Source organism: Camelus ferus, chromosome 4 (genome assembly GCF_009834535.1).
Source record: "Camelus ferus isolate YT-003-E chromosome 4, BCGSAC_Cfer_1.0, whole genome shotgun sequence".
Taxonomy (NCBI): domain Eukaryota; kingdom Metazoa; phylum Chordata; class Mammalia; order Artiodactyla; family Camelidae; genus Camelus; species Camelus ferus.
In genome coordinates, this window is record NC_045699.1 from 4,861,916 (window position 1) to 4,883,454 (window position 21,539).

Genomic DNA, 21,539 nt, shown 5'->3' on the forward strand with positions numbered 1-21,539 from the left:
TACAGACAACACGTAGAGCATTTTTAATTTCAGGTCTTCACTGATTTCCTTATGGGAAACAGTGGAAGAGTGAATATGATTACTAAGCTTCGGGTTTCTAGTTCCGGGCTGTTCAAATGCCACCTCCACATAGATCCTCTTTCCCCCCAGCCCATTCCTCCTTAATTAGCAGTGCTTAAGGTAAAGGCCTTCAACAATAGAAGCCAAATAGCCCCTCCGGGAGGTACTCCATCAAAATTTGCATTTCTGAGAGGCTTCCTGGGGGACTGACTCAAATTCTTCTTTCACTTCTAGAGGCTGGCAGTAATTGCAGAACTACAGGGTAAAAAGTTAAAATGCTGGTGAAAAATTAGGACTAGCTTGCAAGATACATACTTTTGGGGTATGAAATCTGAAGACTGCCCTCCAGTCTTAATCTTTTCTATGCTACCACGGAAATTTGCCTTTAGGCCTTCCAAAATGACAGTTTTGGTTAAGTTCTAGAAAGATCAGGCATTATTTTAATCCAGTAGGAAAAAAAGGGGGGATATGATTATATAGTTTGCAAGCTAAAAGTTAAAGGATTAAATTCGCCACTTGCTCGATGCTTCAATAACTGGACCTGTCGGTATCTTAGGTAGGAAAAATAAAGCAGCTAGTTTATAAAATTGCTGAGTCAATTTGGGTACTGATTGCGAAATGACGAACTTTGAGGTGCAAACCGTTACGGTATGTCGTGTTTCCGTGATAGTTTTATCGACTCCTTAAGAAGCCCTTGCTTGGTCTGACTCCAGGGCATAGGGCGATAAAAAATGCGTAGCTGATTCACATAGTTTGTAACTTCTGAACTCAACTCTATCTTAAGTCTGTCTAAGAGCGGACAATTTAATAGATCCATACCCTTTACAAGCCAGCAAGCCATAGAAAGAGTCCCTTCCACTTGGCGCAATTACACGGAAAACAAATGAACACTTCAAAAAATATACATGCCAAAGAACTGGAGTTAAGTTACTGGGCTAGAGTTGTGTAAAGCTTTGGTGACTCACTAAAGGAAGTTGGGAACTCCGGAAACACAGAAGAAACAGAAAAGTTGGGGGACTGGCGGAGGGTCGCGAGCACACTTTTTATCTTTGATTGGCGGAATCACTCAGACTTTTCTTTATGGCGTCACCAGCTACCTGCCTGTAGAAAGGCCCCGTGTCCGTGACGTCACGCCTCACTGACCAATGAAAAGCCTCAGTCTGCGGGCCCCGAGGAGGGTTGTGGGCCCTTTTTTGTGAATGAAGCTCCACGGAACAGCCCTCCTGGGGTCCCCGGGAGCCGCGGCCCGCTGTGCTCGGGCGCCTCGGCAGCAGCGTCCGCGGCCGCGGTGGGCCCGCGCCGTTACCCCGGGCAGCCCCAGCCGCCGGCGGCAGCACCAGGCGCCTCGGCTGCGCCAGCGGGCTGCGGGCACCTGGGGGCGGGCTGGGGGGCGCGGGCAGCGGCAGGAGGCGCTGTAGCCAGGGCTGCGGCGCGGGTCCCCAGGCGGCCGCAGGAGGAAGCGGGGCAGGCGCGGTGGGCCCGGCCCCTCCTCCGGCTCCTGCGCGGCCACCCCCCGCCGGGCTCCGCCAGCGCGCGCCGTCGCCGCCGCAGCGCCGCTCCGCGCCCGCCGCCCCGAGCGCCCGCGCGCGGGGCTGGCGGGGGCTTCGGCGGGCCAGCGGGCGCGCGGGGCCATGGTCGTGGCCCCCTGACGGGCCGCGGCCGCCTCCATGAAGCGGAAGAGCGAGCGGCGGCCGAGCTGGGCCGCCGCGCCCCCCTGCTCGCGGCGGTGCTCGCTGTCCTCGCCGGGAGTGAAGAAGAGCCGCAGCTCCACGTCGCAGGAACTGCACCACCTGGACCGGCGGGACGACCTGTACCTGGACATCACCGGTGAGCCGGCGAGCGAGCGTATGGCGGGGCTCCGGGACACGCCGCACGCGGCGCGGGGGTCCTAGCCCACCCACCCAGGCGCAGAGGCGCCTCCCGGGCCCGGCTGACACGCCTCCACCCCCAACCCCCATAACAGCCCCAGCCGGCCACACCCCCCTTCAGGAGCCGGGCTTTCTGGGAGCGTCCCCCTACCCCGAGTTTCCATCTGCGTTTGTCGCGAGCTGTAACTTTATCCATTTTGTACCCTCCTACCCCGGCAAGATGGCCCGAGGGTCACCTTTCTAAATTGCTGGCGTCAGCTCGGCGCCTCGGGCTTTTCCTAGATCAAGGTGATACCGCCTCCCGCGTTGCAAGCTCAGTTGGCCCTTACCGGAGTCTGAGCCTCCGAGTCACCCCCAGAGGATTCCCCGAGCGCGCTGAACACGCCGGCTCGGGAGCTGCCCTGTTTGTTTGGCGTCTGCCAAACCTCCGCTGCTCTGTGGGAAATGGAGTCCCTCCCACCCGGGGCGGCGTTCCCGGCCGCGCACGGGAGCCAGGTCCTTGCCCTGGCCCTCGCTGCCCTCGCGCCGTCCCCAGCGCGCGCACGAGCACACCCCAGCCCTCATCGGCTGAGTCCCCTGCCGAGCTTCAGCAAGGAATGTGTCACGTTGATGGCTTTTGAACCAGTTAGCATGCTGACTGCGGAGAGTTGTCACTTTTGAGAAATCGCAGGTAGAAAAGCAGCCGTTTGATAGCTGCTCGATTACTACTGCTGACTCTGCAGTTCTCGAAGATTTAATAAATCCAATTTGGGAGCTGTCGGGGTTCCCAGGATTGACACCGAAGCGTGTGAAGGCATTAAATGTGATGATGTATTGGAAACGCTTTGTAAACAGTCTACAGTTTTGAGGGATTTTTGCAGCCTGTTTCCTGTGTTGCGGAGTGTGTAAACCTCGGTGTGTGGGATTTTCATAAACTGTTCCCCGCCCTTAGCCTTTGATAAACCAGGTGAGCTGGAGTGGTCAGGACATGAATTTAGGAAGTGTTCAGACGAACACAAATTTAGTAGAAATTATTTTCTAGGTTGATGGACAGTTGGACACTAGGGTCCATTTTACAGAGAGCTGAGTGGAGCAGAAGGTTTCTTGGCGTTGAGTGGATGCCAACGGAGGAGGGAGGCAGGCAGGCAGGGGTTGCCTTAAGTACCTGTCTCCGGCTGGCACCTGCCTGGGTCCATCGTGGCACGTGGCGCTGTAGGAGGTGCAGCCATCTGCTGAGGCCAAGACCACCCACCACGGTGTCCACTCCCAGGGAGATGGCCCCACAAAGGAGGGTCACGCGTAAGGGACCCACAGCCCTCATATCTTTGTTATGTATACCTCTTCAAAGGGTCTTGTTTAATCGCATTTAATTTTAGGGCAAATAACACACTTACTTGGTACAGAATTCTTAATTCCAAAGGTAAACAGGAGTATATAGCGGAAAAACTGGTCTTAAGCACCAGGTGTCTTTCCCCAGAGGTAACATTTCTTGTGAATCCTTCCAGAAATTGACGGCGTGGATACACGTATACATTCTCTACCATACCCAAGCACGGTAGCATACAACGTGTTTTGCACTTTGTTTTTCTTCACAATATTTCTTAGCAGAACGATTGTTCTGTAAGTAGTACATGCAGAACTGCTTCATTTGGTTTTGATTACTGCTTAGGCCAAAATAAGTATGGTTTCAAAGTATAAAACCATAAAATGTTATCTGTGGATTTATAATGTATATGTTTTATGACTTGTTTAGACAGGCTCCTATTGAAGACAGTTGTCTCAAATCAAAAAGGAACTTTCTGACAGCAGTGTCATTGGAGTAAATCTTCCTTCTCCTTCAAGGAGAAAAAAAATGCAGTGTGGCTGGTTTTCCTGAGGCAGTGATCAATGAATTAACTTTAGAATGTATCACCAAGCAGAATATTGAAGAAAGAGTTGGCGCAGCATATAAAATCAAAATACTCTGGTCTGGATTACAAGCCCAGATGATGGAAGGGTCCAGCCTCAGTGTAAGATCACTCCAGGGGAGTTAAGGAAATCAGTTTCCCCTGGGATTTCTCCAGATGTCCCTTAGTGACAGTCTTGGCTTCCTGGAAAAATGATACTAAATCAGTTTGTTTTGGTGTGATATATACGACGAAGGAACTTTGGTTGCAGGGTGGGGATTACTTTTTATTGGGCTTGGAGGGAAGGCTTGAGGCCTCATCCTCAGCAAATGACAACCTGGTCCTGTCCTTCCCAACTTGTTTTTCCCTCAGTCATTGCTTCCTAAAAGCAGTGCATGCACATTAAAAAGGTCAAACATTAGCGAAGTAGATATATAGATATAGTTAGTCCCTCCTGGTAATATTTTTTTTCCCTTCAGTTTTCTACTCATAGTCAGGTTTCTGCAAATTGTGCCCAACCGGCAAGAGCGGTCATCTTTTTAATGGCTGCATGTTGTTGCACTGTGTGGCTGAACTGTGATTTATTTAATGATGATAAATAAACGGATATTTGGGTGTTTTCCAGTCCCTGCTGCAAATGGCTGTAGTGGCATCAGTGTACATGTCTCTCAACATGTGTGACTGTATCTGGAGATAAAGTTGAAGCCCAGGCCAAAGCGTACATGGGTTTATTCACTTATGAACGGAGTTTTTTTTGACAGCTGTGAATAATGCTGCCGTGAACATACACGGACAAGTTTTTGCGTGGCCCTATGTTTTCAGGTCCTTTGGGTATATACCTCGGAGTGGAATTGCTGGGTCACGTGGTAACTCCATGAACAGCCAGCCTTTTTTCCTAAGCTGATGTGCCACCTGCCTTCTTACTAGCAATGTACCAGTTAGTCCTTATCCTCCCCAACACCTGTAGGATTGCGAAGATGCTGTCCCAGTGGGGTTGGATTGTAAACATTAATGCGTGTTATGATTTCTGCCCACTCCGCTTTTATTTATTTTAGTATTTTTTTAAAGTTTTTTGTTGTTGTTGTTCCTGGGGAAGAGGTAATTAGGTTTATTTATTTTAATGGAGGTACTGGGGATTGAACCCAGGACCTCATGCATACTAGGCATGCGCTCTACCACTGAGCTGTATCCTCCCCCCTCTACACTCTGCCTTTAAATACATTACTTTTTTTTTAAATGTAACTCTGGTCCCTTGATATTTTTACTGCAGTCTGTTTTATCTGTACATTGAATTCCCACAGATTCCAGGGTACTTCATTTGTGTACATTTAACATAGGATACTTAATTCCTACTTTTGTCCCCGTAATCCTTTATTACGTGGTCACTACTGTCCAGCCCACCACCCCAATGTAATGGACATCAGTCTTACTAGGAGCTGACTGACCCAGGTTTTATTCCTCTGCAGACCCTATCAATCTCTCATTGACCATCCGTTCGGTTCCTGCCACATGCAGTGACGTGGATTTTCATCTCAGCTGTATTCCTGGTGCAATTCCGGTGCACCATGTGAAAGAAAGGTCATAAATACAGCATAAACTGTAGGCTGTATATGAATGCTAGAGAGATACTGAGTAAAGATAAGATTAGAATGAGTTGTTAGGAAGCAAAGGGGAGAAGGAAGCTGAGGAGGGTTTTTCAGTTGGATTTGGAACTAGATGTCAAGATGAGACAATACCCACCAAGGGAAAAAATGTTGGGCACAGTCAGGTTTTTGATTTTCCTATGAACCTCCTTGTAGTCAGAAGTCTGAATCTTTTTGGTCTCTCTAATCCTATGCCTGAAATTGGGCCCTCCATAAGTGACAGTGAGTGTACATTTTCCTTTCCTCTTTATTAATATAGGAAAATAATTTTGAAGGCCATAACAGTACTGCATAATCTTTGTGTTTGGTAATTTACCGGATTTAATAGTTGGTACAGAACATCAGCTTTTTTATTTTTTTTTAATTTCTAACTAGTAGAGGAAATTGGCAATAACTGCTGGCTTAAGATTCTTGGTGGTTTGTCTTAAATTAAAAAAATTTTTTTCAGTGTCTACTATTATATTCTACCGTTTAAAGAGTGTATTATAACAGGAAAGAATTTTATTGGAGAAGCTCTAATTGAGGTCAAGATTGATAGTTAAAAGCATTGATTAATGGTGTATTGGTTACTCATCAAATAAAATTAAACAGATAAAGCACTGCTCCTACCCACCCCCCTTTCTTTTTAGGGTTTTCAAAATTCACACTAGACATCAGTAGTCAGGGAAAATTTATTCATTAATTCAAGAGGTATTTATTGAATGCTTACCATGTAAAATAGTCATGCATATTCATTGCTTGCAGTGATAGAAGTGTATTTTTCCTGATAGAAAAGGAGTACTGTTAAAGCTGGAGCATTGATTCAAGGGGGAAATAAATTCATTTTTCTTCAGGAGTTTCATGTAGTAGCTTAAGTTTCAGTAACTGAAACTCATCAAAGAATGTGATGTTCATTTTTCTTCCTGCTTATGACTTAGTTCTGTACTTACCCTTGAGCATAGTGCGAATTTATTTTCTTGATTTATGTGCTTGCTTAATTCTTCAACATCTGTACTTCTGATGGTATCATGTTAGTTATCTGCTTTAAGTCTAAACTGAACACGCTTTCAGTGTTGCTGCCTCAGTGGATATAAAGAGTGGTTGGGCAGAAAGATGAAGGCCAGGTGGAATAACTAGGTTACAGAGCTGGTCTAACGCCAGGAGTTGACCGTGCATGTTAACTGCGCTGTGCCTTTGAATTGCCCCAAATCTTGTTGGGATTAGGGAGAGCTGCAATGAAACCACACTGTGGATTTTTAGGATGGAGGGAAAGCACTGGTGCATTATCAGTGACATTTCTTGAAATTTTCTGAGTTAGTCTTTGGAGGTCCCCGAATTGATATGACCCGTGTTTTTTTGAAAGAATTTCAAGAGATCACCTAGAAATATCACACTCATCCATTTTTCCTTCTGAAGAAGACAAGACCGGAGATAAATGATTTTGACCCACTGGATGCAGTTTCTTTTTGGGAGAGTGATGATTAGTTGCCTTTTATTCTTTCTGGCAGAAAAAGGTGCTTCACAGTTACACATAAATGATTTATTGAGTCCAGTGCTACTCTGGCTACCAGACGGTGTCATAGTAGGTGTTCCATAAGTAGTGTCTATAAAGTTGAATTCAGAGAGATGGATAATTACCTAGTGAATGTGGAAAAATGAGCAAACCAAGTACACAATTCAGGTCCTTCAGAGCTTATGCTGTTTCCAGAGTTGGCCATCATCATAGCCCTAATTTTCCAGGTATTTTGTTCCTTCAGTGAATGTGTAATGAATACCTACTTTACCCGGCATTTTTTTGCCCCCCTTCAAGTGCTAAAAATAGGTCACTGTTGGAGACAGTCCCTGCTCTCATGGAGTTTATATTTTCTGTGTTAAATAAGGAAGTAAAACTTGGAGGGTCTGAAGGAGAACTAGCCTGTAGAGAAATCATATCGTGATTGAATCTTTGGGGAAGAAAATCTTTGATGGTAGAGTCTTTGAAGAGCTAATTCTGCTAATTAGGCTTGAGGTCACCAGGGATAGCTCTCCACATGGGGACTGAACACAGCCAGATTATCAGTAACCTTTTGGAGCTTGGATTCTCTCATCAGTTGAAACATAAAAAGCCCGCAGAGTTGTTGGGAGGATGAAATGAAGGGGATGCATGTTAAGTGCCTGGCTGGGTGCCTCGCTGACAGCCAAGGCTTCATCAGAGGTCCCCAGTATTCCAAGTGTGCCAGCAGTGGGCGGGGTCGGGGGTGGGGTACCGAGGGCACACGGAGACAGTCATCGTGGTGGGAGCGCTTCAAGCTCAGAAGCAAACATTTCCCTCAGACGTGTACTTGCACAAAAGGTTCCGTGAATCAGCACAGTGAAAATGCAGTGTGTTCCTGTCTCTGCTTCTGAGAGTGATGTTCAGGGCAGGAGCGGCTCCAGATGAGGCTAGCTCAGTATTGGTCCAGGGACAGGGAGGAGGTTTGGCGCCGCATTGATAAATCTTTTCTGCCTTGGGGAAAAAAAAACCCATTACAGTTTCTCTTTAAAGATCTCTTCTAAGAGGAAGAATAAACCAAAGCTGTTCCTTCATTTTTGAGGCAATTATTACGTATTTTTATTATATTGAAGAGTTTGCTACCATTAAAATGCAGCTAAGCTTATGGGGGGGAATCTTCATAAAAATGCAAAAGCCTCATGGGAGAGCCTCAGGTAGAAGGTTATAGAAAAAAACCCACCAAATATATTGTTATTTACTGATAATATATAAATCTTTCAGAGTGGTTAATTTGAAGCATGACTGTGCCCTAGTTCATCCATTTTAAAACAGTATTTCACAGAGCCAAAAGCTTTGATACTGGTGGTGCATATTACTGGTAGACAGGGCATCTGTCATTTGTTTTGGGTAAAAGAACTTAATCTTTCAAAAGGCCTTTCTGATCCTTAACGTGTGGCCCAGAGACCCGATTTATTTGAAAGGGGTGGGAGTCAGACATAAATAAGAAATGATATCTTTAAATCTATTCTTTTTGTTACACTGGGAAAAAATTTTAGTAACCAGTATTTTTGTTTCTTCCCATCCTAGCTAGAGTATTTTTTTTCTTTTTCAGTTTTCTTAGGTAGAATTATTACAGTTTGCACATGTACATTATATGGCATGTAAATACATATATACAATATACTGCACTTTTTTTCTTACAGAGTAGTTTTAATCTTAGTAAGTCATTAAAGGTCTTTCACATTAAAATTACTTTTACAATTTTCATGGAAATGAAAAACACGCATAGACTGGTTTATCTGACTTTTTTTTTTTTTTTTTTTTTCTTTAAAGTGGAGGAGGTAATGAGGCTTATTTATTTAAGTGGAGGTACTGGGGATTGAACCCAGGACCTTGTGCATGCTAGGCAGGCACTCCACCACCCAGCTGTCCTCTCCCCCTAGACTGGTTTACCTGAATATTTCAAAGCTGGTCCTCCCTTAGGACAGGCACCTTTATGAGTGAGGTAAGTAGGTGCAGGGGTTGTTGTGGGTGGAAAGTGGAGAGATTGTATTATTAGAGACAGAGAAAGCAGTGCATCAGGAGCTGACTAGTCTTCAAATATTGTTTCTTTACGTTTTTTGATTTTTAGCTTCCAAGGTTAGTCAGTTTCTGGAAGTACTGACTACCATATTAGGCAGTGATGACCTTGGAAAACAGTTTCAAAAATTTGATGTTAACTTCCTAAATACAAGCTTATTTAACTGGAATGTATACGTCTCATCTGGATTCTCTAGTTTATATGAAAGTTTTACGCCCTTCTCTCTCTTTCTCTTTTTTTCTATAGCTTTTCATGGATACTGCTCCAACAAAGGTATTCAGATCATTGACTCTACTTTGCAGTTCTTTGATGATTTAAAAACTGTAGATTTAATCTGTTAGTTGTGATTTTCCGTCCCTTCCTGTTTGCTTGTCTTTAATTTTAGTCTTAGGAAGCAGTTTAAGTTTTCTATAACTGTAGAGTATCTTTCGTATGTTTACGACTTCAGTTGAAACCCTGTCTTTATATGAAAAGTTTTGTTGGTTTCTGTGTACAGGTAATGCTGGAAGTCGTTTCTGTGAAACTTCATTGGGTTAATTATGAATGCTATGTTCTGGATGGTGGATGTTAATTGGTAATACTAAACTTTTTTCTGTTTAATTAAATCTCACTTTCCTAGGCTCTTGCTGAAAGGATACTTAGAATGGTTGTAACAGCTATTCTTGGTCCTCCCCCCTCACCCCCAGTTTACTTAGTTATTTTTAGGCATTTCTTTGCTTAATGGCTAGGCTCATATCTTAAACTGTGTTTGCTAAGAGGGAAATCTCATGAAATGCCAACTTGAACTTTGGGAACAGGAAAGTTCTTTTATATCCTTTGAAAAAAAAAATTCTGATTCCCTTTGATTTTCAAGTTCCTCAAATAAGGCCATTTATCAAAAGAACAAATCTGAATAGCCCCATATATTTATTATTTTCCATTAAAATTTTTCTGACTTTATCTTCTTCATCATTTGTTCAGCTCCTTTAATTCTCAGTATCATTTATATTCCAAAAGAGCTGTTCTCTTAAGAGTCCTTAATTCACCAGTCAGTTCAAAGATTTGGTCCCATTGTTTTTGAGTCTGAAAAGCTGAGGAAGCAAGGCTGGGTGAATTCATTCTAATTGCCTAACATCACGTATTGATTTCATTTCTCAGGTAGCTTACTTTTATACCATTAAAATTTGGTCGACAGTGTACTTTTTGCAAAAGAAAAACATCTTGTTCCTGACGTCGGTGATATTTGTTGTTCCTTCAAGTTCTAATTTGAAAGTAAAATTACTTTCCTGGCACTGCTCTGCAGCTTGTGACATTGATTTTTTTTTGTACCCAGCCCATAATGCTATAACATCATTACAGATTCTGAATTCCGCAAAGCCCATGTTTGAGGACCATCTCAGCTGAATTTTGCTCATTTATTCTCCTCTGTACACATATGAATTGTGCTACAGGATTTATTCAGCAAATTAATAATAAATAAATAAATAAATAAATAAATAAATAAATAAATAAATAAATAAATAAATAAATAAAACTACTTTAAACAAGGCAGTGAGCCAAGTATTACTGAGGAAGGGGCTGTGAATGTTTGTAAGAACGTATTCCTAGTCCCTGAGATGTTGAGAAGGAATACACTCGTAAGTCATCATCTCAGTGAAGACAGGCCATAAAGGAATTACGTGATTTAGCTCTCTTAGTCTAGACAGTGTCAGTTTGAGAGAATTCTGTGATGGAAATGCTACATGATAATTCCTACAGAGTGAATCGTTTTTTCCAATATGTGGTGAAAATGATCTGTCTTATGGTGTCTTTCGTGTGTGTGTGTGTTTTAACCTTTAAAAGAAACATGGAGGAAAAGCATCATTTTGGTATAAAACTAATCATATGTATCATATGGATATGTGCATATAGTTAATAATATACTGAAAACTGTATCTCTTCTAAAACAGAGCCAAAGTGAAAGGTCTAAATTCCAATTAATTCTGTACCTCTAATTTGAATCTCAGAGTGTCCCAGAGGACATAATTTAAAATGAGATACCTTGTTTGTTTTTAAGAATATCTTATTTACTGGTAAGAAGTAATTACAGAGCACCTTCTAAGTTGAGTATTGCTTCTTAAATTTAAGGCACTAATGATGAAGATGGCTAAATATTTTAAGAACTAGATTTGGTGTGTGTGACTTTTGAACTGAAAAGCATTCTTATTTTCACATTCTTTTATAGGTGCTGAGGAAGAATTGCTTTGATACGAATGTATAGCAGAATTAACATTATGGTTTTACGTTTTGGGGGAGCTGTTCTCAATCCGCTCTTGGAATTTTTTTTATTGCCCTACTGTCATTGGATAGCTTGTTGGAAGCACCTAAAGTGTGAAACCGGAGCGTCTTAACGTGTATTTATTTCCTTTTTGATGATAAACTGTCAAAAAAGCTTAGAATATAGCTGGCAAACACAACGGAGGCTGGGGTTTTACCTCCAATATTAATCTATGCTAGTTGTAAGCTGTTGTGACTCAAAGGGCTTGAAGTAAAAAATCTACCCAGGATTAGCTTGAGTGCGTTTTATATAGATTCATCCTTGTGGCTGCGGCAAGAGCTGCCATAGAGATTTCATGCCTGACCCCGATTTCTGGAAGCGACACCTATACCTGTGTGTCTGTATCAGTGTCGCATAGAGGAACTTACCCATGAACGTCACCGACACTCGAAGATAGATGCCTCTGAATGAATGGGATCCTTGGAAAGGAGGCTTGAGGGAGCTATGTTTTAAAAGAGTCCCTTCTTTTCTCCTGCAGAACCATCAGGAGCTGTTCTTTTTTTAAAAAAAAAATTTCTTCCTTATTTTTTATATGGGGGGAGGTAATTGGGTTTTCATTTATTTACTTATTTTTAGTGGAGGTACTGGGGGTTGAACCCAGGACCTCATGCTTGCTGGGCACGTGCTCTTCCCCTGAGCTATCCCTTCCCCCAGGAACTGTTCTTGATCACAGGAACACACATGAGTCTTTGCTTTCTCCTTCCTCCCAACAGTACTGTTGCTACTATCATGGCAGCTGTGTGTGTGTGTGTGTGTTTTGGGGGATGATTGCTGGGACTGGGGACAGACTCTGCCCCAGCACGGGGGAAATATCCTTTTCAGACCCTGTGCCAACTGCCCCCCGCCACGTCCAGCTCTTAACATTCCACCAGGAATGGGCATCAAGACACAGCAGCCAACCTGAATGAAATAACAACTTTGCTCCAAAATGAAAAAATACTTTAATGAAATCTCTCTTACTCATGAGGGCAGGAGAAGAAAGATAAATCTTAAAGCATCCTTTATCTAATAGGACCTACTCAGCTTATTTTGAACAAGTGCATTTTTAGAGGCTAAACTTGTGGATTCAGAAGGCAAGCATTTTCAGGCACAGAGCTAAAGGGACTTTTTTTTTCCCCTTAATAGGACACTTTGGGGAATTTCCAACATAAAAATGTGGGATATTCTGAAGGCTAAGCAATGAACTTGGATTAAAAAAAAATGAAATCTTTGGATTAAGGACTGTATTTTAAAATGATTTCAGAAAACAAATATTATTCTAATATGGAGATTTGTGAATAGGATTACTAAATTTTGTTGTTTCAAGCCACAAAAGCAGTTTTTTAATAATGCCGATTTTTTGTGTGTACCTTTTACACATCCCATTTAACATAACCCTGTGCAGTGCTGCTCCGTTATAATTATATTGTCTTCAGAATATTTTACGAAGAATCAACAGGCCTATATTAAAACTGCAGTTAACATCTTGTTTTGGGTTCCCCCAGGACAGATGGAGGCCAGGCTGCCAAGGCAAGCGCTTTCTTCAGGAGATGGTCCCGGGAAGCCCTCACAGTAGAGCGGGGAAGTGAGGGGTTCAGGACAGGTAGACTAGAGACAGCTCATTATCAAGCAGGTCATTGCTGTGGTGGCTGGAGTTTGATCCCCCCTGGGGAAATCTGGGACCCAGTATAGAATGAGTGAGCGTGGAGGGGGCTGCAATCTTCCTCCACTAGTAAACTTGCAGGGTGAGTGATCATTTTGAAGTGCTGTGAGGGCAGCCCAGAGGGTCTCTGCAGGCTGGAGAAAGTCCTGAAAGAAATGCTGGTGTAACTGCAATGTGTGCTGGGAAGGGGAGGGGCGGGGGCGTGGACTCCTGCAGTCGGTTATGGAATGGTTACATTTTTCTGTGTGCTCCTAGTGCTATTAGTGATTCTTCTTAGCTTGTTAGCGCTCAACCATTATCCCGAGTTGAGTGTCTTATTGTCATCGTGCTGTGTCCTGGTGGGGCAATTGTGATCGCAAATGTTGAGAAAAGGCACCCCCATGACAGGGTGGGTTCGTTAGGAAGAACCAACCAGAAGGTACTAAGCTGGATGCTTAAGATGCGAGCTTAATGAGGCCTTTGCGGGAATTGTTTAAGGAAACTAGGAAAAGATCAGTGTGCAATTAAGGGCAGTTGGAAGTTCTTTGATTTTTAGGAAAGGCTTTACACCTGTCGCTGTCGCTTGGAGGTGTAACTAACGATTGTGTGATTAGCGTCTAGAAGAATTATGGCCGGAGACGATCCTGACTTCAGTGAATGAGAAGTGACTGGTAGGAGCTGAGCCATTGCCAGCGTGTAATGCCAGGACCGATCTCCTTGGGCACTTTGCGGATTCTGCGCAAGTGTCACTTCCAGGAATTCCTCGTCCCCAGCTCAGTTTAGTTTGTGCGTACATGTGAAGTCAACCACCTTATGTCATTTATTTCTAATAAGGCCAGGTAGCCAGTGTGGGGTAGTCTCTCGTGAATAGCTCAGGGTAAATCTACTGATTTAATCGCTCAAGAGTTTATAATCCATGTATCGTATGTGAGCACAAAGTGCTAACACAGACGCCAAGCTTACCGTATATGAGGTAAGTCAGTGCTGTTTTCCTACCTTTCTGGATGCTTTTCCCATATTATTAAAGCTTTCCATAGTCCCCTTTTCATTTTTCTTTAGAAACAATAATTCAGTCCCTTGTTCTTAGTGGAGGGGAAAAAATAAGTCATACTGCTGATCTTGTAAGAAGTGGAATTTAACAGTGCGGAAGCTTTCATGTGGGATCAAGATTCAGTGTGAAAAGCCTTGACTTGGGAAACGTTACAGATAATTTTTCATCAGTTTCCTGAACATGAGGGGACAGCTTTTAGAACTTACTCAAAAAACTAGTGCCGGTGATCTTCCCCGTCCTTTAAGCCCTTTAACCCTATTCCGTGTCCTTGCGGGGCATTCCTGATTCTGGGTTCCTGGGTTCATCACTGGTCCATGCAAGCCCCTTTACTGGGCTTTCTGATTTTGAAATATGGCCCACTAAGCAACACTCAGCACTCTTCACCTTCAGGTGCTCATTTTCCTTTTATGTTTTTTCTTTTACTTATTTTTTGAATAGATAATCCGCATACATGGCTCACAATTTAAAAGATACAAGGAGTAAACAGCAGAGTCAGATTCCCACTGGCACGTGTCACTTGGCGACCTATTTTTCCTCAGTTGACTCAGTTGACATAGCTAGCCACCTCTGTCTCACCAGAGATTTTCCATGGATTCACAAATATATGTATACACGTGTGTGCAGACGCATGTGTGTGTCCTTGCATGCAAATTACGGCCCACTATTCCCACTGATCTGTATCTTGCTTTTTTTCACTGCTCTTAGGTTGCTCAGAGAGCACAGAAATGTTGGGAAAAGGAGCTGGAGGATCCTAGCGGAGCATGCTTTGAAGCTGCCCTTGATTAAGATGTGATATTAGCCTCTGGCTTAGTCAGTGTCTGCTCCATGGTCCCCTGCTAAGACCTGTGTCTGTCCTCCGCCTCCAAATAAAATTCCTAAGATACAGGTGCTCATTGTTTTTTAAAAAGACAACACAGAAAGAAAAAGATCAGTGATCCTACCCGCGAGAGTGTTTTCTGTATCCGTTAGTTTAGGCTTACTTACACCACAGTAACAGGCCCCCTCCCCATCTCAGCAGTTTAAAACAAAGATTTAATTCTTGTTTCTGTTTCACAGCCACTGTGGGTTGGCCAGGGTTTCTGCTTATTGTAATTGTTCAGGGACCTAGGCCGATAAGCAGCAATGGTTTCTAATATTGATAGTTCCTGTGCCAGAGGGGAAAAGAATGCTGTGAAGGGTCTTGAATTACATGCTCATTTCCCTCATAGCTCATTGGCCAGGATTAATCACGTGGTCCCATCCACCCACAGAGCGGGGCAGGAACGTGTCTGTTTGGCGGGGAGCCAGAAATATTTGGTGAACAGCATTAATGACTACCGTAGTTAGCCTTATAGATTGTTTGGTGTGTATTTGTAGAGAGATGTGTTTCTTCTATATCAATAAGATAAACACTGAATATTATTATTGTTACTTTTCCCACTTCGTCTATGATATAGTGGAATCTTTCATTGTTGTAAGTATGTGTCTAAATAAAATGTGTCTTAGTGGATGCATATTTTCCATTGTATGGGTGTAAAATAGTTATTTCCTTGTGGCTCCTCTACTGAGGAAAATGTACATTAATTCACTTGCATAAAATTGGTAGAGATTTTTAGGGATTGTAGACCTTCCCCAGCCAAGCCATAGATTCCTGGTATGTCTCTAGGTTGTAAATATAAGCTCTCTTTAGAATAACCCCTCTTCATTCCCTTTGTCCCCTTGTAAAGTACCTTTTTATAATTTTTTAAGCTTGATATTTTGCATACGTAAATACAGTTGTCCCTCAGTATCCCTGGGGGATTGGATCCAGGAGCTCCTGTGTGTATCATTAGGAAAATGATTATATATATATTTTGTGTTTGTGGTGTATGTTTGTCATGCAAAGTTTACAAGTGAACCTGCTAATCGTTTCTCTTATGGCTTCTGGATTTTAAGTCATAGTTGGACTCAACAAAGCTATAAAGGAATTCTTATGTGTTTTCTTTGATTTCTCCTGCCCTGGCATGTATGTTGTTCTGATATATTTCACGTATACATGTATTATAAACCCCACAAGACACCGTTGTCACTTTTGTTAAAACAATTATCTTTTAAAGGGATTTAATGAGAAAAATATTATATATTTACCCACGTAGCTACCATTGCTAGAGCCCCTTACCCCTTGGTGTAGATCCAGAGTTCCAAAAGTTATGATTTCCCTTCTGCCTGAAGGATTTTTTTTTTAAATAACATTTCTTATAGTGCAGATCTGCTGTGATGCACTTTTATCTTCTGAATATTTAAAAATGCCTTCATTTTTGAAAGGTCTTTGCTTAGTATAGAGTTCAAGGATGGCAGTTTTTTCTTTCTGAACTTTTGGGGGGGAAGGTTAATTAGGTTTATTTATTTATTCTAACAGAGGTACTGGGGATTGAACCCAGGACCTCGTGCATGCTGAGTGTACACTGCTCTATACCCTCCCCCGCCTTCTTTCTGTACTTTTAAAGATGGTGCTCTGTTGGCTTATCACCTGGCTTGGTTCCTACAAGAAATCAAGTGCTTATCTTTGTTTCTCTATATGTAATGTGCACTTTTACCTCTGGCTGCTTTTAAGATTTTCTCTTTATCACTGGTTTTGAGAATTTGATTATGGTATATTTTCCTTCATGTGGTACTTCGGATTCCTTGAATTTCTTGGATCTGTGGATTTAAAGGAGTTCATTGATTCAGGAAGTTTTCAGCCATTTATTTCTTTAAATATTTTTTTCCTGCCCAATCCTCTTCCTTAATATATAGTTACCCCTATATGAGGCCATTTTAAGCTGCCTGACAGGTCAATGATGGTCTTTTCAGTTTTTTGGATTTTTTTTTTCTCTCACTCATTTCCATTTGGATAAGTTTAGTGCTATGCCTTCAAATTCACTAATATTTTCTTCTTCTATTTTCTTATCCCCTCATAATCCCACCCAATCTATTTTTCATCTCATAGATTGTAGTTTTCATATTTAGAAAAGCTCAATTTGGGTGCTTTTATTTTTTATTTTAATTTTTTTTTACTCTTTTAAAAACAATAGCCCTATTGAGATAGAATTCAAATACCATACAGTCCATTAACTTAAAATGTGTATTTCAATGGTTTATTTTTTGTAACAATACATTTTATAGTATTTAAATATTAAATATTTAAAAAATAGTATTTTGGGGGCCATAAATAGTATATTTACAGAGTTGTGGTGCTATCATCATCATCTAATTTTAGGACATTTTCATTAGCCAAGAAAAAAAGCCTTGTACCTAATCGCAGTTATTCCCCATTCTCTTCCCCATCCCCTTCATCCCAGCCCTGGGCAACCACTAATCTGCTTTCTGTCACTGTAGATTTCCTGTTTTGAACATTTCATATAATTATACTGTAAGTATTATACTGTTCATATCATTATACTGACATTTCATATAACTACACTGGATTTTAAGTCATAGTGTTAGTGATACACACTGTTAGTGATATTTCATGACTAGTTACTTTCACTTAGCATAACCTTTGTGAGGCTTATCCGTGTTGTAGCATGTATCGGTACTTCATTCTTTTTTATGGCTGAATAATACTCCACTGTATGACTAGATCACATTGTGTTTTATCTGTTCATCAGTTGATGGATATTTGGGCTCTTTCCACTTTTAGGCTATTATGAATAATGCTGCTATCTGAATATATATATGTATATACGGAAGTTTTTATCTGGACATATATTTTCATCCACTTACTGAACATTCATAAATGCAGTTATGTTAACTTCTAATGTTCTTCTCTGCTAATTTTAACTTATGCATCCGTCCTGGGTCTATTTTGATTGACTGATTAGGCTGTTCATAATGGGTCATGCTTTTCTGTTTTCTTGTATGCCTAGCAATCTTTGATTGGATGCTGAATTTTACCTTAGTGGATGTGGAATTTTTAAAAAATTTTTTATAAACCTTCTTAAGTTTTGTTCATGGAAGCAGTTAAGTTACTAGTTTCATACTTTGGGGTTTTGCTTTTATGATTTTTTAGGTGGGCCTGGCTGGATCTATGCTCAGCTGAGGGCTAATTATTCATCAGTAAGGCAGGACCTTCCTGAGTACATTTTCCCAGTGCCCTGTAACTTAGGAGTTGTCACATAATGGCCTGTGAAAACAAGAGCTCTCCAAGCCTGTGGGGGTGCCAGACACTGCTTGCTTGAATCCTTTCACATGGGCTCCGGTAGTTCCCTCACTTGGATGCGCTGTACTCTTAAATACTTGAGATTTTTTTATACACATCTCTGGGATTCTCTCTCTGTAGCTTCCTTTTCTTTGGTTCTCTGTATTAGGAACTCTTGCTGCCTTGGTTTCCCTGGACTGAGCTTCATCTCAGCTTGGAGCCTGCTGGGTTCTGCCTCAGTTTACCCACTCTGTGCAGTGGCCTTAAGCTGGGGTCATGGCTTGGCTCACCTTTTTGGTTTCCTGTGTCTCGGGGATCACTGTCCTACACTGCGTGATATCCAAAGTCTTGAAAACCATTACTTAATGTATTTTGTCTGTTTAAAATTTTTTTAAAAAATTTCTTCAAGAGGAATGGTACATCTGGTCCCTATTACTTTATCTTGGCTAGCAGTGGAAAGCCTGTGTTTTCTTTTATATTTTATGTTTTCTTTTTCTCATATTTAAATGTGTTCTTCATTTCAAATTTATTCTGCTGTAAGGTCATGGAGGCACTTTTATTTACATTTCAGATGGCTACCTAATACCATTTATTTATTCGACATCTGGTTTTATTTTTCGTCTTTCATGTGTTACATTCCTGTGTGTGTCTGCATCTGTTTCAGAACTTCTGTTCTATTGTGTATATGTCTGTTAGGTGCCAGGAACACTCTGTATTACTGATGGAGTAATAGCTGGTAGCCCCTTCTTAGAACTTGTTTTTAAAAAAAAAAAAACTTTTCCCCCTACAATTGCTGTTTGTTTATTCTTGCATATTTTTCCGTATGAATTTTAGGATCAACTTGCCTATTCCATAAACACACAAAATGCTGCTAGCTACTTACATGAATTAATTTGGAGAAAAATAACCTTTAGGATGATGGCCCTTCTGTCCACAGACATGGTGTATCTTTTTGTTTGCCAAGACTTCTTTTTGGTAGCTCATTAATGTGTTAAATTTTCACACCATGCAATGTCTTACACTTTGTAAATTTCTTCTTAGGTACTTGAATCTTTGTTGTCTCTATTATAAGTGGAATTTTTTCTCTTTTATTTCACATATTAACAATTCTCTGAACAGTTAGCTGAACTCTTTATGGAAAACACTTGGATTTTATTTAACTTTGACTCCACAGTGCCTACGAAAAGGTTTGAAAGGTAGAAGCAGCTGTTCAATGTTTAGATGTTAGAATAAAGACTGCGGAGTTACTGTAACTTCATTAATACTACATTTATGATGTAAATGATTACCTCATGGCTTTGTTTTTAATTATTAAAATTTAGAGATTGATCATTTCTGATCTTGTTGGTATTTTATCTTATTTAGCCCTTTGGAATAAGACTGTTAATATCCTTGTTTGGTTACCTGTTTTTAAAGTATGTAGAATAAGTTAGTATGGCTAATAGTGATTGCATTCAGTGAATAGATTTCTTTAATAAGTGAATAGAAATTTGCTTGAGAAGCAAAATAGCCTTTTAAAAACTTAGGGTTTTGCATTGCTGTAAGAAACTAAAGACACAAATAAATGGAAAGGCATTCCAAGTTTGTCGATTGGAAGATTTAATACTGTTAAAATTTCCATACTACTCAAAGTGATCCGCAGATTCAATATAGTCCCTATTCAAAACCCCAATATGGTATATTTGTAGAAATTGAAAAAATATCCTAAAATTCATATGGAATCTCAAAAGACCCCCAAAAGCCAAAACAATCTTGAGAAAGAAAAAGAAAACTGAAGCCTCATACTTTGATTTCAGAACATATCACAAAGCTACCATAATCAAAACAGTATGGTACTCACCCATAAAATAGGCAAAAATTTTTAAAACTCACCATCCCAAGTGTTGAGGAGGGTGTGAAGCACTTGGAACTCTCATGTCCTGCCATGGGGAATGTGAAATGATACAGCCACTGTGGAAACCAGTTTGTCAGTTGCTTAAAAAGCTAAGCATACATGTCTTAGTGATTCCACTCTTACATATTTACCAATGAGAAAAGATAACACGTGTCCACACAAAGACTTGTACGTGAATACTCAAAGCAACTTTCTTTTACTAGGCAAATGTTGGAAACCACAGAAATGTCCGTGACCAGGTGAATGGATTAACAGATTGTCATATATCCAACAATGGAACAGTACTGTTCAGCAATATAAGGGAAAGAACTATTGATAAATGCAGCAAACTGAATGAAGCGGAGTGAAAGTGGAGTGAAAGAACACTGTTAAAAAGAAGTACTTACCCTTTTTCTTTATGTTATGTTTAAAAATGTTTGCAGGGGCAGGGAATTAGGTTTATTTATATTTTCAGTGGAGGTACTGGGGATGGAACCCAGGAGTTCATTTATGCTAAGCATACAATCTAGCACTTGAGCTATATACCCCAGAAGTACATACTCTTAAGATTCCATTTATATAAAATCCTAAAAATTCTCAATTCCGAGGTGATAGAATGTAAACAAATGGTTGCCTAATGTTGGAAATGGAGGGAGGGACGGATTACAAAGGAGCAAGAAGAAACTCTTAGTGGCAATGAAAATATCTCTTGATTTATTGTGTATACCTATGTCTAAGTTGATTTTAAATATGTGCAATTTATTGTATACAAGTTATACATCAAAAAGGCTGTTTTTAAAAACAACAGCAGCAAACCAGTATGATACTGGCATGAAGACAGACATAGACCAGTGGAACAGAATGGAGCCCGGAAAGAAACCCTCATGTGTATGATGAAATGATCTTCAACAAAGGTGCCAAGGTTGAACAATAGGGAAAGGACAGTCTCTTCAACAAATGGTGGTGGGAAAACTGGGTATTCACATGCAAAAGAATGAAGTGGGACTCTTATCTGACATCATATGCAAAAATTAACTCAAAATGAATTAAGGACCTAAAGGTAAGACTGAAAACGATGAAACTCCTGGAAGAAAACATAGGGGGAAAGCTTCATGACTTTGGACTTGGCAGTGATTTCTTGGATATGGGACCAAAGCACAGGCAACAAAAGCAAAAACTGACAAATGGGACCACATGAAATGTAAAAACTTCTGCACATCAAAAGACAGAATCAGTAGAGTGAAAGGTAACCTCTGGAATGGGGAGAATATATGCAAACCATTGCAAGCTAATAAACAAGTTAATATAAGGAATGAAATATCCAGAATATATAAAGAACTTCTACAATCCAACAACAGAAAGATAAACAATCCAGTCTTGAAAATGGGCAAAACTTGGATAGACATTTGTCCAAAGAAGATATACAAATGGCCAACAAACTACATTGGGGAAAGCTTGCCCAGTCTTCCCTCCTATGTTGTCTCCTTTACTTCTGACATTTCTGGTTTTCCCAACACCAAGCAATTCTGTGACACCAGCTGGATGTCCTGCAATTTAACTCAATTCTGACTCAATCCATCTGGAGATAGTATCA

At 41.1% G+C, this 21,539-nt stretch overlaps 1 protein-coding gene and 1 non-coding gene across 2 annotated transcripts in view; one reads left to right on the forward strand and one right to left on the reverse strand.

The window, feature by feature from the left end:
* The first annotated feature begins 1,545 nt into the window (after positions 1 to 1,545).
* CDC14B (cell division cycle 14B) overlaps positions 1,546 to 21,539 on the forward strand; it is a 91,190-nt gene continuing 71,196 nt past the window's right edge. The window contains 1 exon segment of the mRNA XM_032477437.1: positions 1,546 to 1,887. Coding sequence (XP_032333328.1) covers positions 1,728 to 1,887 — 160 coding nt within the window. The 5' untranslated portion in view covers positions 1,546 to 1,727.
* Positions 4,915 to 4,987, reverse strand: TRNAT-AGU. Its single transcript has one exon. It is a non-coding gene; the product is annotated as a tRNA-Thr (tRNA).